This window comes from Aythya fuligula, chromosome 12, assembly GCF_009819795.1.
Source record: "Aythya fuligula isolate bAytFul2 chromosome 12, bAytFul2.pri, whole genome shotgun sequence".
Taxonomy (NCBI): Eukaryota; Metazoa; Chordata; class Aves; order Anseriformes; family Anatidae; genus Aythya; species Aythya fuligula.
Window position 1 is genome coordinate 19,276,388 of NC_045570.1, and position 14,887 is coordinate 19,291,274.

Here is a 14,887-nt window from a genome sequence, read left to right on the forward strand (position 1 = left end):
GAGGGGTTAAAAAAAAAAAAAAAAAAAAAAAAAAAAAGGATAAGGACTGCTGAGCTTTGTTTAATGCCTTTTTCTTCTACATAAAAAGCACCCAGCTGAGGCTGGACATTTCTGCTAGTCTGCTTTTCTAGGTCAGCCTGCTGTTTGAGAGCTGGGAGACAGATGGTAGAGTTTAGTTACTTAGACAACATGGATTGACTTTCTTGATTCAGGTGTTCAGACAGAGGTTACGTGTCCAAGCCCAATCTTTCCATCCCTTCAAAACACACCACGGTGCAGTACCAGCTGTTGGAAAACCTTACACAAAGATAACCTAGAAATCAGCTTCAGAAGAGAACACATCCAAGAGACATGGGATTTTCTCTTCCTTCTACTCTGCTGTCACGTTTTGATGCCTAGGAGAGCTTTGCCTCTATCAGAAATATTAGCACTGGCTAAGTGATGAATTGGGACCAATTCCCAACTTAACAACATTCAAATTTTTGGCTAACTGTGCTCAAACTGTTACGCTGTTATTTCTTTTCCCTCCCAGTGCCACTAGAAAGCTATTCTCTGCTGATAAAGGCCTGACTCTGTGCTTTTACGGGAGGCAGAAGGTAACAATGGGTTCACCGAGTTATGCTCCACTACAAAACAACATTCAGTTCGCCAGGAGAAGAAAAAGAAAAAAGGCATTTGGCCCAAACTTTGCAACTATCACAAGTCAAGGTGCATTTTGGGTGCTTGGTAGATAAGGTAATCATCAGGTTAAAACTTGTTAGCATTAAAAAGACATTGATCAGAGCCAAGACACTGAAGCCTCCACTACACAGATGGGAGCCAGTGCTACGAGCTGCAGCACGCTCACCAGGAAGCACTGCTGTTCTTGGAGCAAATGCCAAAGGCTGCACCCTCGCCCTTCCTCAAGTAATACTTACAGATGCCTTGGAGAACCCACTTGGGCTTGTTTTGCCACCAGACCCCGAAGAAGTAAACAGGAATCCCGCTTAAGATGATTGCAAAGCCAATGGCACATTCTACTGGTGTCATCCAGAAGGAAACAGCGATGAGAAACAAGCAGGCCAGGATGAAGAAAATGGGCAGGCAGACGTTCACCTAAAAAAGAACCCAAAGAACAGGTAAGAACTTGTATCAGGGGAACAGGGAAAACTTCCCAGTGAAGTTTTTCCATCCTGGAGAGGGAAGGATTTCATGTCCCACTAACGGACTCTCTGTGGACAGGGCTTCTGTCTGTCCTAGTGCTCTGAACTGGGCGACTGGGACCTTGAACCGCCACAGGGTACCAAGTCAGCTAGCACTCCTCAGCAGTCCTGGAGAAGACTGAAGTAGGCTAACACCTAACGTGCACTTAGAGCAAAACAAAACATGGAGGCATAGCTTGCTAAGATAGCACGAGCCTTTCTCAGCACAGTTTTTGACATTCAATTCCATACTTGAATGATTTCTTATAAAAAGCACCTGAACCAACAGCATCAAATTCAGCACCAACCACAGCACAAGCCTTTGCATCTCGTTTCCCAGGGGACTCAGCTACACTGCTCTGAGCAGGACATCTGTTGAGACCAGCCTCGGTTCTGTTGTTGTTGTAGTTTTTATAAAAAGGAAAAAACAAAACAACAACAGGAAAAACAAAGGAAACGCAAAGAGTTACTTTGGGAAGGCACTGATACAGGTCTTGAGTTTGTTTCTCTCTGGCTCCCTGTTGCCTGGCAGAGACCTGAGTGTGCTCGGGGGCGGGAGGGTGAGTGAGAAACATGCCTTTAAGGAAGGCAGACATGCTTGTGGCTGACATGATCTTGGCCTCCTACCAGACGGGATGCAGTACTGCCAAGCTGGCCAAGGACAAATAGAACAAAGCTCTCATCTCTTCAGGCATGGGTTTGTCCGCTTTATTAAACTATTCTAAGTGAATTCCACGATGGTACAGAGCGTTTCACTGAGAGCCACAGCCCAAAGCTTGTCCTGGGGAATATGTTAGTCACTGAGAGCTTCCCACTGGGCTGCCCCACCAGAACACCCACAGCTCTGCCACCCACAGCATCCTTCGCTCAGATGTTCCCATGGCCACAGCATCTTCATCCCCTGGGCACTGAGTGCCCAGATTTGCTTTTGGCAGATTTTGATGCAGCTGGGACACCTGCGTTAGCTTGCACAACTCTTCCCCTGATGGCGACATCCTTGCAATCCCAGTCCCTTTTCCAAACAGGAAAAGCAGCAGTTCTTGCTGCACCTCCCCTGCAGCGGAGAAGGGACTTCCCCAGAGCTCGGGGACTTCCCCCAGTGAAGCCTCTGAGCACTCAAACATCTTGAACCAGCCGTTTCCAAGCTGGCAGGGCCTTCCCTCTGAGCACAAATTAGAAGACCCAACACTGGGAGGACCTGATGGGCAATTCCTGCACTGCTCTCACCTTGATGGGCCTTTCCAGCTCTGGCTTCTTGTAACGCAGCCACATCATGCCAATGATGGCCAGAGCCACACACAGCCAGTTGAAGAAGCTGAAGAAGTTGATGACTGAGAAGATGTCATTGGAGAAGGCATAGAGCAGGGTCATGATGCACTGCATCCAGAAAAATAAAAGCCATTAGCAAAGGGAAAAGTAGGCAAAACTACATATATTACAGCACTAAACGTGGGAATTTTACAAGAGCTATCTGCCACGAAAAGAAGCAGGTTGATTTTTTTTTTTATTATTAAAAACTTATTTTATGCAATTTTGGTACTTGGAATGATTTTAGAACAGAAGTGGAATATGGATATGATACGAAGGAAAATCAGAAATGGCTGTGTTTGGAGTCCCTCTCGGAATACTCTGATGGGATCGTTCCCCCAGTGCTTTTCTCAATACCAGGTTGATGCTTATCATCACAGAGCCGGGTGCTTACCGTAAAGACGAGGGATGGCACAGGAGTAAGAAGCCGAGGGTGAATCATAGACAGAATGGAAGGCAAGTGTCCTTCTCGGGATCCAACGAAGAACAGCCTGAGGTGAGGGAGACAGAGCAGTTATCACCACTGCAACCTTTAGCCCCGGGCTGGGGTTTGTCTCCTACACAAAACAAGCAGGGACAGCTCGAGATCAGCCTAGACAGTGCTGAGGCAGCAAGACTGAAATGCCCAAACTCCAAGTTTTCCACCTTAGTGGTGCACTGCATGATGCCAACTGTGCCTTCTTTTGGTAGTCACTGGTTCAAGAGTGGGGCCCTCCAGGGTCAGCCCCCAGTGTTCTGCACACTGGAAAATACCTGTCTTAAAAAGAAGTCTGGAGATGGGCAAGGAACGCAAGAAATCATACGTTTATATCCTTCTTTCCAGAGCGAACAATTACGTGACTTTCCTAAGATAACCCAGGAGATGCATGTCAGACCTGGAACGTCCTCAGTCCTTGTCCTGCCCCATACTTTCTCCTAATTCTGGAGAAATTCTCAGTCCTGAAGTTTCGTAAGTTTCTGGTTTTCATTAAAACCATTTTTTTTCCTGAGGTTCAAGCCTGTGTTTGTTTATGTTCTAATAACTTCAACAGGACTTTGCCCAGAGGACAGAAAACTAAGACCACTGCAAGGCTTTCTTTTAAACTGGATATGATTTTAAAGCCTTTTTTTTTTTTTTTTTTTCCCCATCATTTCCCACATGGCCTCCAGACCCTTTAGACTTTGTGTCTACCCACAGCCACTCTTCAGAGGACACTTATTCCAAACCAAGAGGCATTAACCACTGCTTGTAAACAAATGCCACAAAACTGAGCAAAAGTAGTACCGGGAAGAAGTGAAGAGAGATCCATTAACGGATCCAAAGCACGATAAGCCAACAAAGACGGGTATGATCCAGGACATGACGCCAAGGTGGTAATTCCCGAAGTCCTAAACAGGAGGGGCAACAAGACAGTCCCGTCACACCCGAATGCCCAAGAGAACTCACAGCTGCCTACAAAGCTTTAACATTTACAGAAATCTGAACAATTAACATGCTTTCATGGCTCAAACTATTAAGGCTTTTTCTACTTCGCCATTTGCTGCTCCTCCTTCCTCAAAAAGCATTTTACAGAATTGCAAAAAACCAGCAGAAAGCCTTTCCCTCAGGGTCAGGAGACAAGATTTATTGGAACAGTTGTCCAAAAGCTCAAGACCAAATGAAAACTGCGAGCAGATTCAGCCATTCGGATATTGCCAACTGCACGTGTGGAGCTGAGTAAGGACACTAGGACACAGCTCCTTATAAATGCAGTGACCCAGTCATAGTTTCGTGTTACAGACTGACCCCACATTGCTTCACTGCAGTTTCAGACCATCACAGTCATCCTGATTTCAACAGACATGTGAAGGAACACAACCAGAGTACCACAACACAGGCTGATATCTCCAGTAACTCCCCACAGCATACTTGCAGGCTGGAGCTGGGGCTCTGCCCCAGTCTGAAGGGTGTCATGCTGTCACCTGATGGCCCAGGCTAACTTACCCTGGACCAGGAGATTCCCCCTGAAGCACTGAACAATCCTGGTCACACTCTTTGCAAGGTCATACCATGCTGCTCACTTCTGAAGCAATCAGGATTTCTGACCACAATGCCATTTTAATTAATAGAAGTACTGTCTTCCTCTCTTAATTAAAACAAGGAAGATACAGAGAGAGAACAGTCTAATTCAGTATTGACTGAGTGACCTTTTCCCATAAGCATCATGCTCTGATAACTGATGGTAAGTCATGCAGCCAGCAGCAACCTTGTGTATTTACGAATGAAGAGCAGTGCTAACTGACCATCCACCCTCACTATTGTGTGAGATTAATGCCACTTGGTAGCATGCTGTTCTTCCCTGCTCCCGTCACAGTTGCTCTTTATCTCCTGTCATTTATTTTTTATTTTTTATAATCAGCCATGAGCAGCGTGGAACAACCTAGGAGACGTATGCAGAGATTGCAAGTCTGATTTGAGCAGCCCTGAAAAACAGATGAGTCATATCAGCAATGCACCTATCTTACCACGGCCACGGCTTCGGACGCCAGCATCTGGTCCGTCGACAGGGTTGTGAAGTAAGCCAAGTTTGTCAGCACATAAACCAAAGTGACTACAGGTAGTGAGATGATGATAGCCAGAGGCAGGTTTCTAGAAAGAAAATATAAATTGTAATGGAGCTCTGCAGTTCGGAGGAGAGCCACTGATGCCAGGGAATGCTAAGGGCTCGTGCTGCAGCCCTTCTGCATTCACTTAAAGTTGGTATGAGCCATGCTGTTCCCCTTTGGCTCTTCAGCTTGCACAGTTTCTAACCACACTCTGCTCCTCCAGGAGAGGAGAAAATGCCCACACAGTGATAGCCTGGAGGCTGACAGATGTAGAGTGAAGGATTATGGCAGAAGGGACTTTTTACATGGAGAGACTCTGGGTGTCTGGGCAAGCAGCAATCCAAGACCACTGCAAAGGCAATCAATTAAAACTAAAACCCCATGTCTCTTCCCAGCTAGCAGCATTAGTACATACATTCTTCTGGACAAGAGAGAAGCGTTTGTGCTGGTGGCTTTCTTGTGGGAGATGGAAAGATCAGGGACTGAGTGGGCAGTTTTTAGGCCCTAAGCTCCGTGCAGCTGCCTGCTGCAAGTGATTTCAAAGCAAGTGGGTTCAAACACAAGCTGAGCGCATCTGTAAAGATGAGGCTGTGTTGGTACAAGTTTGCCTTTCCCAATGGCATAACCTCATTTGTGAGCAGAAACTGAAAAAGGAAAGCCTACTCGATTCTACATACAATTGGTCCAGTGGAGTTCAAAAAGCCACTGGAGGTGAAAGTCAAATACCATGACTGCATTCAGAAGACAAGAAAATAACTGCAAACTGCAAAAACTTTTTTTTTATAAAAATGTTTGTCAAGGAAAGAACATGTGAAATCTTAGACTTCCCAGTAAGCACTAATCACTGCCAGGGTCAGCCAGAAATGGGCTCTTGCACAACGGATCCCAAAGCCCATGCTGACAGAAGGATTGCAACTTCCCTACAAGCAAAAGCTATTTTTCACTCTGGTGAGGCACATCTCCATCTCATCAGGTCCCCTTGCAAAGCTCTGGAAGGCAGAAACAGTGCAGAAGGTGGCCTAATGCTTGACAGAAAAGGAAGAGCACATGACAAATACATGTACGTACAAACACTGCTGGGGGAGTTTACACAAGATAGTAATAAAGCCATAAGTGCCTCTTCCTCGCCTGTAATTCAGAGAGGTGCCATGCTAAGGAAACAGGGCTTTACAACAACAGAGATAACATCAGCAGTACAGGAAAGCCGTGTATGCAGCAGCCCTTCTCATACCGAGATTATTATTCCCCTTCCCCTAATCCAGGGAAGAACAATGCTATTAGCCTATCTAATTTTCCACTTCCCTAGAAAGAGATCTTGGCTTCTGGGCTGATTAGCAATTTGTTACATGCACAAGACAGCCACAATGAAAGGCCTTCCCAAGAAAAACAAGGTTTCCTCCCATAGAAATCATTGCAAGACCCACACCTACCTGTAGGGATTTATCATCTCTTCTGTAACAAAATTCAAGTAATTCCTGTAATTGAAAAAGAACAGTGATAAAGTCTGGTTAGTCCATGAGTAAAGGAAACCCTTCATCTTAAATGTCTGCGAGGGAATTTTAGGTGGGGTAGAGAGACCAAACCTTGCTGTAAAACTTAGAATGGGTGATGCCTAGTTCAAGATCTACAGCACAAAACCTGCAAAAGCACACAGCCTGGACAGTGCTGGTGGATCTAGCACACCATGCTGCCGGCTTCCTTGCAAGAGGAGAGGTGGCTGCAGGCTAAAAGCTGGGCCCACGAGTGACAGAGTCACCCTCCAGGCAATGGGGATGGCTGCAAGTAGCCTGTTTTCACTGCAAATTGAGCAGGTTCCTTGAGCTTGGAAGCATTCAATGAGGCTGACAACAAAGTGCAGTTGGGTGCTGTCAGAGATGGACACAGCAGCCTCTGCTTTGCAGTACCCAAATCTGTTGGTATGCAGCAAATCCCTCCTCTACAAGATAAAACCACCCTCCTGCTTTTTTTCTTAATATCACCCAGGAGATAAATCGAGCAACCCATAATCTGCTGCCTCTTTTAAATCCCACCATCACTGCCACTTCTTTGTGCTTCTCTAACTTGGCTGGAAACTGCTTGTGGAGAATGACTTTTTAAATTACTGGGCAAACCCAGGGCAGCTAGCTGCCTCTGCTCTGCTAACAAGAGATGGAAGGTCCTGGATCACACTCTTCGTGTAAACACAAGCTAGGGACAAAAGGGAGGACCTACAGCATTTAGGTCTACACTAAAATTAGCGTAGCACACTAGCATTTAGGTTTATACACTTAAAAAAAGGAAGAAGACTGCATCTTACCACCCTCCATAGGCAAAAAGACCACTGTACAAAGCTAACACGATGTTCCCCACGCCCACTTTTGTGCCTTTAAAGGAGTGCTCGGGAGTCAGGCTTGTCACATCACCTGCAGAGAAGAAAAACAAGAAAGGACCACTGTTAGACACTTGGTTACCCTGCTGATGCATTTTGGGTTGTGTCAAGGAGCACCTGCACTCATGTATATTGTGCTGATTCCTCCAGTTTTACAGTGATTAATTCAGCCGGTGTAATGCACCAAATAATCAGGCCCAAATGCACCATCTCAAGCAGCCAGCCGTTAACAAGTACTCAAACTTTCTCACAGGGCACCGTGCTATCACCAAGGTAATCTCCCAGATAGCTCCCTGCAAAGAAAAACACATTCTGGGGACCTTCCGGCTGGAAGATGCTACGCAAACAGATATTGTCGCATTGTCTTCTCAACTGAAAGCTGCTTTCGTTCGATAAAAACCCAGGATTTCCTCCAGCCACCTGATAAAGCAGAGGGTTACAGCAGTCCCTTTGATTGTGGGAAGTCAGATTTTTCAGAGCTCGAATATCTGAAGTTCGCTTCTTTAGGGCTCGAGTATCAAAAGTTCCTGTTATGGATCAGCTTTTGAAATAAAAAGCCATAAATAGAGGTCCCAATTGTACATTTGGTAAGAAGTCTCCCAGAGCAGCCAAAGGTTTATTTATTTTGCTTTAAAATGCCCTGCGGGTGTTTTGTTCCCTGCCTTTTGATGTGGAGCCTCCGTGCGCGCCTGGCTTGGCGAAGTCACCCTCCCTTCCGCGGAGGCAGCGCTCGCTCCCTCGGTGAGGAAGGAAGGGGAGCGAGGCAGGGTTTGGTACCACACGTCTGCACCCAGGGAGCCCTCTCGCAGCCCTTGTGATTCCTCTTAGGGCAGGGATCTTTACTAATCACCCAAGCAACTGCATCACATGGCAGTCAGCAGCGTCTGGAGCTTAACCCTTCATCTCTTAGCGCACGGTACCCCGCACTCTCCTCTGGGGAAAAAGAAAAGGGTTATTAACAATATAAGGCATTTTTTCCTCAAATGGCACGTTCTTTCCATGTCACACTGGGACGTTTCACCCCTCTATGCCGCCAAGAGCTGTTTGCAGATGCTGGGTAACATAATACGGATGCTCAGACCTTTTACCACGTGGCATTATGCTCCTAGCAGGGGGAAAGGGCTGCAACACTGCCGGAGCATCCTTCCATCCGTGGGGCTTTGCAGAGCACTGCTCCAGATCTGCACATGGCAGAACTGCATCTCGTCTTTCACCCTCTCTCCCTGTCCCTCAGGCTCTGTTCCCCATCCTTTCCATCGCTCCTCTTCACCTCGTTTCTTCCTCCTGCTCAGTCCTAACCAGGGCTCCTTCCCCCATCCACAGTTGGTAGCAATAGTATGAAAATAGCAGATACAAAACCAGGGCAGCGGGCAGAGGAAAATACAGAAACTGAGATAAAACACTGATGTGACTCGTCTAAAATCAGCCAAGAAACTGATAGAGGCTACAAAGCAGGGCCCAGCTGCCAGAGCTTGAATGAAATGAGGTACTGAAACAGGAGAGCGGGGTGGAAACACAAAGAGACTGATGCAATGCTGCAAGTTTGACCTTAATTCCTGGCTTACAGGTTCAGACATATAATCTTAATTTAGCATTAATGCCCTGGCCTGGCTCTGAACAACAATGCTGAGCCGGAGGTGGGTGTGCATGGTATCACTTTCTGCTTGATCCCTCAGCCTCAGCTTCCCTTAGTTTATTTTCTGCACCTCCTGAATAATTACCAGCCTAGTTCTTTCCAGGTCTTTTGTTAAGGGAATAAGATACACTTTTCATTAACAGTGATTATAATTAGTTACTGGAACCATGCACAGATGGTCTGGGAGAGCAGGAGAGATCTCCAGGCATTTCAGACAGCCCTCGGGATGTCTCCTCTCAAAGGTCTGCTTGTGCTCTGCCAATGACCCAGCTCTCACTGGGACCAAGAGATCACTCAAGGCAAGGGATCACCACCTTCACCGATCCAGGAGGAGCCAGGGCACAAACAGCATCATCCCCCAGGGCCAGACTTCCACTTCTTGTCCTCAGCTGGACAACAGCTTCCACCAAAAGCCTCTGTCGCAGAGAAAAGCTCACAGCTAAAACTGTTCTGTCTTTCAATGCATCTGCAGGTTGTGCTGTGAGTTCCCAAACCTGGCACAGAAGCTGCGTGCTGTGGCCACCAAGAAAGGGCTGAGCTGCTGCTCTCATGCAGCTGGCCAGGAAGGGAGGAGAAGATCACCCGAAACCAGACTGAGGAAGTGCCAGCCACGTGGGGACAGCAGGCATCTGTAGCCCCCGGGCTAGGAAGAGTCTATGCCTTGTTTGGTGGCCCGCTGAGCTGTACAGACATTTGGCTGCGCGTCGGGACAGTCTGCCTCCAGGACACACCAACAAACAGAGGGAAAATGGAGCATGGAGTAAAGAAAGACAAACAAAGTCTGATGTTTCATTGCACTGTGGGTGGGGGAGGCAGTGGCTGGATGCAGGGGTAGATTAGGACATAACTAATTAATCACACACTTCGTCCTAACACACACCCAACTCATCTCACTGCAGCCCCTGGCCCAGGGGTGGCAAATGATTAAATAACCAGAGGACCTGACATTTTTTCCCACTCCAAAAGGACAAGGTCTTATTCTCAGGTGTCCGCGATGCCTCTTTGCCACTGTTTTTGCTCCCTTCATGCTTTATTGCTTCCTGGTTGCATGGCAGGAGCCCGGGCTCCTTATCAAGCCTGCCCTGAAGGTGACGTGTTGGCTGAGCAGCCATCCCCTCCTGCCACCACTACAAAGCCCTGGCCCACCCTGCCAGCCAGCAGATCACCAGAAAGATAATCATTTGTGCCTGCCGGTGATACATTCGCAGACATAACTACATAACTAGCACCACATCACACGTCTTGGGGCAAAAAAAAAAAAAAAACACACCCAAAAAGCCAACAAAGTCCAGCACCTATGCCAGAAAGGTATGCCAGATGTCTTCCTGCTGTAAAATACAGTGGGTAAGCTCTGAGTGTGCCCACACCTAGCCCTGACCTCCACCATGTCCCCCTTGTTCTTACGCTCAGCCCCAGGCGATTGCTCTTGGCCACAGCTGGAGACTGGGGACGCTGGGCTGGATGGTGCCGCATGGTTGTCTCACCTCTCTTCTCAAATACAAGCACTTAAGAGGTCCTGCTGTTCCAAACGGAGGCATGAACTTGTGCTCCAGACAAACGCTCCCCATCTGCCTCTTTCAAGCCCGAACGTACCCAGTTGAAGCCTCCAGACAGACCTCGGATCAAATCATCAATAACAAATTTGCAGGCGAGACTGCCAAGCACGGCTTCGACTGCTCCCACAGAGCAAGGGGGTTGTCAGCGAGCACATCCCAGCCCAATGGGATGTTTTGTTTTTTTTTTTTGCTGTGGGCAAAGACAAGCTCTGCTCATCCTCCTGGGCTCCTGCATCCTCTCCGTGCCACGCTGCTGCTGCCGGCTCTGCAGACAGCCGCCGCCACTCTCCAGGCAGTGCCCTGCCCGTGCCTGGCACCCTGGTGATCTGAAACCTGGTTTGAACTGGCTGTTCGACTGCACTCTGCTCTACAATTAACCAAATTAAAGTAACAAGCTCTGACATAAACCCCATTTGCTGATCTTGCCAGCTGCCAAGACTCTGGTAATTGCGCCAGCGAGCGATGGGTCACCTGGGGCCTTCCTGCGGGAGGGCCCTATTTCAGGCCACGCGCGGCATGTTCAGACCCTCTCTTTTGAGAAATGTTTCATTTGCGCCTCCGTCATGTCCGTTCCAGTCTTAACAGCAAAGCAATCTTCTGTTGCAGAAAGCCGTTAATCATAATTAAGGATTTTTAACTTGCCTGAACAGCGAGGGGAGGGAACACAGCCATGGAGAGTACTCGGCAGGAGAAGGGGGCGTGCGGTGGGGGCATGCAGTGCATCTCCCTCGCAGAGGAAACAGAGCCAGGGAAAAATATGTTGTATGTACAAACAAAAAACCCAAAGGAGAAGATCCACTCAGCTGTTGAGCCACTTCCTGGGAAAAGCAGTGAAAGTTCAACTGACTGAGTCAGAAAAACAAGACAATAAGGAGCTCGCAGGCGCCAGGGTTAGGAGAGCATCTGCAGCAGTTTGCAGCTCCCCAGGATGTGCCCACTTGGTAGCTGCAGAAGCTGTTTGCTTCTCCCCAATCACTGTTGCTGGCCTTCCTGCTCTGCATTACACAGTTTTGTACAGCAGCTTTTAAACTTGGGCCCTGTAGCAGGCGAGTTTATGGGTGTTTGCTAACGGTCTGAAAGACACCTCTGGAAATCCTGGACCAGCAGAGAGTATCCAAGGAGGAGCCAGAGCTCCTGCGATACGTTCCTGATTCTCATCACGGGCTGTGGACAAGTTATGGCACCTCTCATTTCAATTGCTTCCTTCTGTTTTATGGAGAAACGCCTCTCATCCCAGTGCTTTGTAAATACCATTCATAAGGAGCTATTATTTCTCCTTTGGGCTGAAGCTGAGGGTCTGTGCTGCTGGATCCACCACCCCACAACACCCTACCAGGTCTATCACAGACCTCAAGGCGTTCAGGGAGTCCAGAGTCTGCAAGAGTTAGCTGCTCCCTGGAGCTGTGTACACACACTAACAGGAGTGGGAGAGGACTCCCCCACTCACCTTCCTAGGTTGAGAAATTCCTAAATACCATGGGAATTTGCCTACATCCACTAACTGCTGACAAAATCTTCCTGAGAAGTTTCTGAAAGCTGAGGAACCAATATTTTGAGCTCCTCCTTTTGCAGTGGTCCACCAGAGCATGACTCGAGCCAGACAAGTTTTATTTACCTTTCCTACCTCCTCTGCATCTCGCTGATACAACCAGCGTTGCTTCTACCCTCCTCCTCTTGTGCAAACACCTCCTGGATTTTCACAACCTCCGTGTCTGCCAGCATAACGTTTGCTGATGAAACATAAATAAGCAGACCCAGGAGCAGCGTTATAAGCCCTGGAGTGAGGCTGAACTGCAGGCAGCCAGGTGCACGGCACAGAACATCCCATGCCTTGTCCAGCAGCCAGAAAACTGAGGCAACGCAGAGACCCTGGAAGAACAGGGACGCTTTGATCCTCGGCACTGGATAGAAAGGTATTTCCTAAATGCCTCCTTGTCTACCCCGATCAGGGTAGATGAACAGCAAGGTGCTAACCCTAGACAAACCACCCACTGGGTTTCCAGCCACTTGCCATAAGCTTGGTTTTTCTTTGCTTATTTGCACAACGGGTTCAATCCACATCCATAGAAACTTGGGATTGAGAAGGACAAACAAAACTGAGCCACCTGACCAGACTCTAGAGAAGGCAAAGAGGGGCTAACTAGAGCCAAACAGCTTGATGTGCAAGACAGCCAAGAACATTTGGGCAGGACAGATCACCAGCACGTCACCCAGACCTCCTTGAATCAGAAATGAAGGCTGTTAACTGCGAGGCCATTAACAGTGCGAAAGGATCAATATAAAAATGCAGGCAAAACAACACATGCATGCACACACACGACTGCTGACTGTATTGATACACTTTAGGCATCAACAACTGCTTCTGCTGCACCCGAAGACTCGAGAGAGGACACCCAGACAGAGGTGCAAAGAAGCAAAGTGCAAATACCAAAGTATTAGCTACTCTCTAGATAAATACGTCTGCATCGCTGGGATAGCTGCTCTTGGAAAACTGAGAAGTCAACAGAGCCTCTCATGGCAGCTGCCTCAACACCCACTCAGCTCACAACAGGAGAGAGCAGGGTGCCCTGGGGCACATGTAAGATGCACTCCTTAGGCTCCAACACAAGACACCTACCTTCATCCAGCCTAGTATTTGGCAGTTCCTTCAGAATAACCAACATGAGCAACACGTAACGTGCTACATCCATAACTCCTTGGAATAAAAGCTTTTCAGATGTCAAGGCACATTTCTACCCTGAGGAGTTAATGCAGCTATGAACCTCCACATAAGATATTAAACAGTTCACATCGTCGTTACTAAAACCCAAGCTTTCAGGGCGTGCAGAAAGAGCCACTCAAGCTTACAATGATCACAACAAGCAGCACAGGTCACCGACTGCTTCTGAATTTTGTTGCTGCTGTTGTTGTTTGTTGTCATTAAATGCATTTTATTTATTTTTGGACAGGCAACTTCACATTTGTGAAACACAAAAGCCCCAGCAAGCTGAACTCCATCCTTGAATCCATAATTGCCAAGAATTTTCTGGGCAGAGCGGGCAAGAAACAAGTTGGCTGAACAGAAATGAACCACCAAACCAGAACAGGCAAGCTGCATAACACGAACCTGCCATGCCCACCTGGCCCCAGCATCTGAATTCACCTTTGGCTGGAGATGAAATCAAAGATTAGAGAGTGAGAGGCCCATAAAACATAATTGTGTTGTATCAGCCCTCCAGCATTAAGATGCCTGATTAATCTCCAACATGTGCTTGATGTGATTTAGAGGTGCAGAATGCTGGCAGCTTTCCCAGCTTCCTTGTTCATGCCCTCCTTCAGCACAGGCTTCCACTTTCCGTGCTCTCTGCTAACAAGAGGGTGAGTAAGGGAAGCTATTGTGCTTTTCTTCAAAGCTTAGTCTTAGTAAAATATTTTGTTGGGAATTATGAAATATGAATTTCTGAATGCCAATATAACAAGAAACAGCATGGGCAGCTGCAGGGCACACTCTTCTTGCAATCTTTTGTGCACAAGCCTCAGCCCCAACTTGTAGGGACACAATCAAAAGCTGGAGGAACGTTTACTAACCATAGGCTTTGCCTCATCTCTGCCAAAGAGGATCTACAGCGCAAGTTAATCATGATCCATCTGGGTAAACACCCATCTGGTTTGGTTTTGGCCTCCAAATGCATCTCAGACACCTACAGCTCCACCACCAGAAGATTCCCATGTCCTGGGTTGTGTCCTAGAGCCATCCCTTGGGTGAGCTGCTCCCTCTGAGCACAGACAGCGACGCAGCAGCCACCCTGCTGCATGGAGAGACAATGCTGCCCGCTGCATCTAACTTCAGCTATCAAAAAAACAGGCCATGACTGGTGTGGCAGAAAATGAAAAAACAAAACAAAACAAAACCTAAAAACAAACTCCTAAATACTGATTTGCTGTTCAGATTCATACTTGGGTTTACCCTAGGAACGTAAGAGGTTATGAGAACTGGTCAAAGGAAAAATTGTGGCAGATTTCTTTAGCTATGCTAAGTACTTAGTGCTTTCTAAATGTCTGAGTGACGAAGTGTAGGTACACAAGAAAAACAATTCAGACAATGACAACGCTTGTTTTCTCCTAGTATGTGTGTGTGAGGGGCTTGGAGTAGCCTAACATTTTGATTACCTGCCATGAAATGCAAGTTCTGTCATTTCAGCAGGACCCCTCAAGAGAAATCCTACCCTCTCAGCTAAGAGCTGTATTCCCTCCTCTGTTGTTTGCTGAATTTATCTGCTTAATCCTTGACTCT

The 14,887-nt window shown here is 47.5% G+C and overlaps 1 protein-coding gene across 1 annotated transcript in view; it reads right to left on the bottom strand.

Annotated features, from left to right (window-relative positions):
- SLC7A5 (solute carrier family 7 member 5) overlaps positions 1 to 14,887 on the bottom strand; it is a 39,705-nt gene that overhangs the window by 6,781 nt on the left and 18,037 nt on the right. Inside the window, exons 3-9 of the mRNA XM_032195361.1 lie at positions 7,351 to 7,456; positions 6,485 to 6,529; positions 4,974 to 5,097; positions 3,754 to 3,857; positions 2,884 to 2,980; positions 2,409 to 2,558; positions 918 to 1,095 (exon numbers count right to left, since the gene is read on the bottom strand). Of these exons, the coding sequence (XP_032051252.1) occupies positions 918 to 1,095; positions 2,409 to 2,558; positions 2,884 to 2,980; positions 3,754 to 3,857; positions 4,974 to 5,097; positions 6,485 to 6,529; positions 7,351 to 7,456 (804 nt within the window). The remainder of the gene's footprint in view (positions 1 to 917; positions 1,096 to 2,408; positions 2,559 to 2,883; positions 2,981 to 3,753; positions 3,858 to 4,973; positions 5,098 to 6,484; positions 6,530 to 7,350; positions 7,457 to 14,887) is intronic.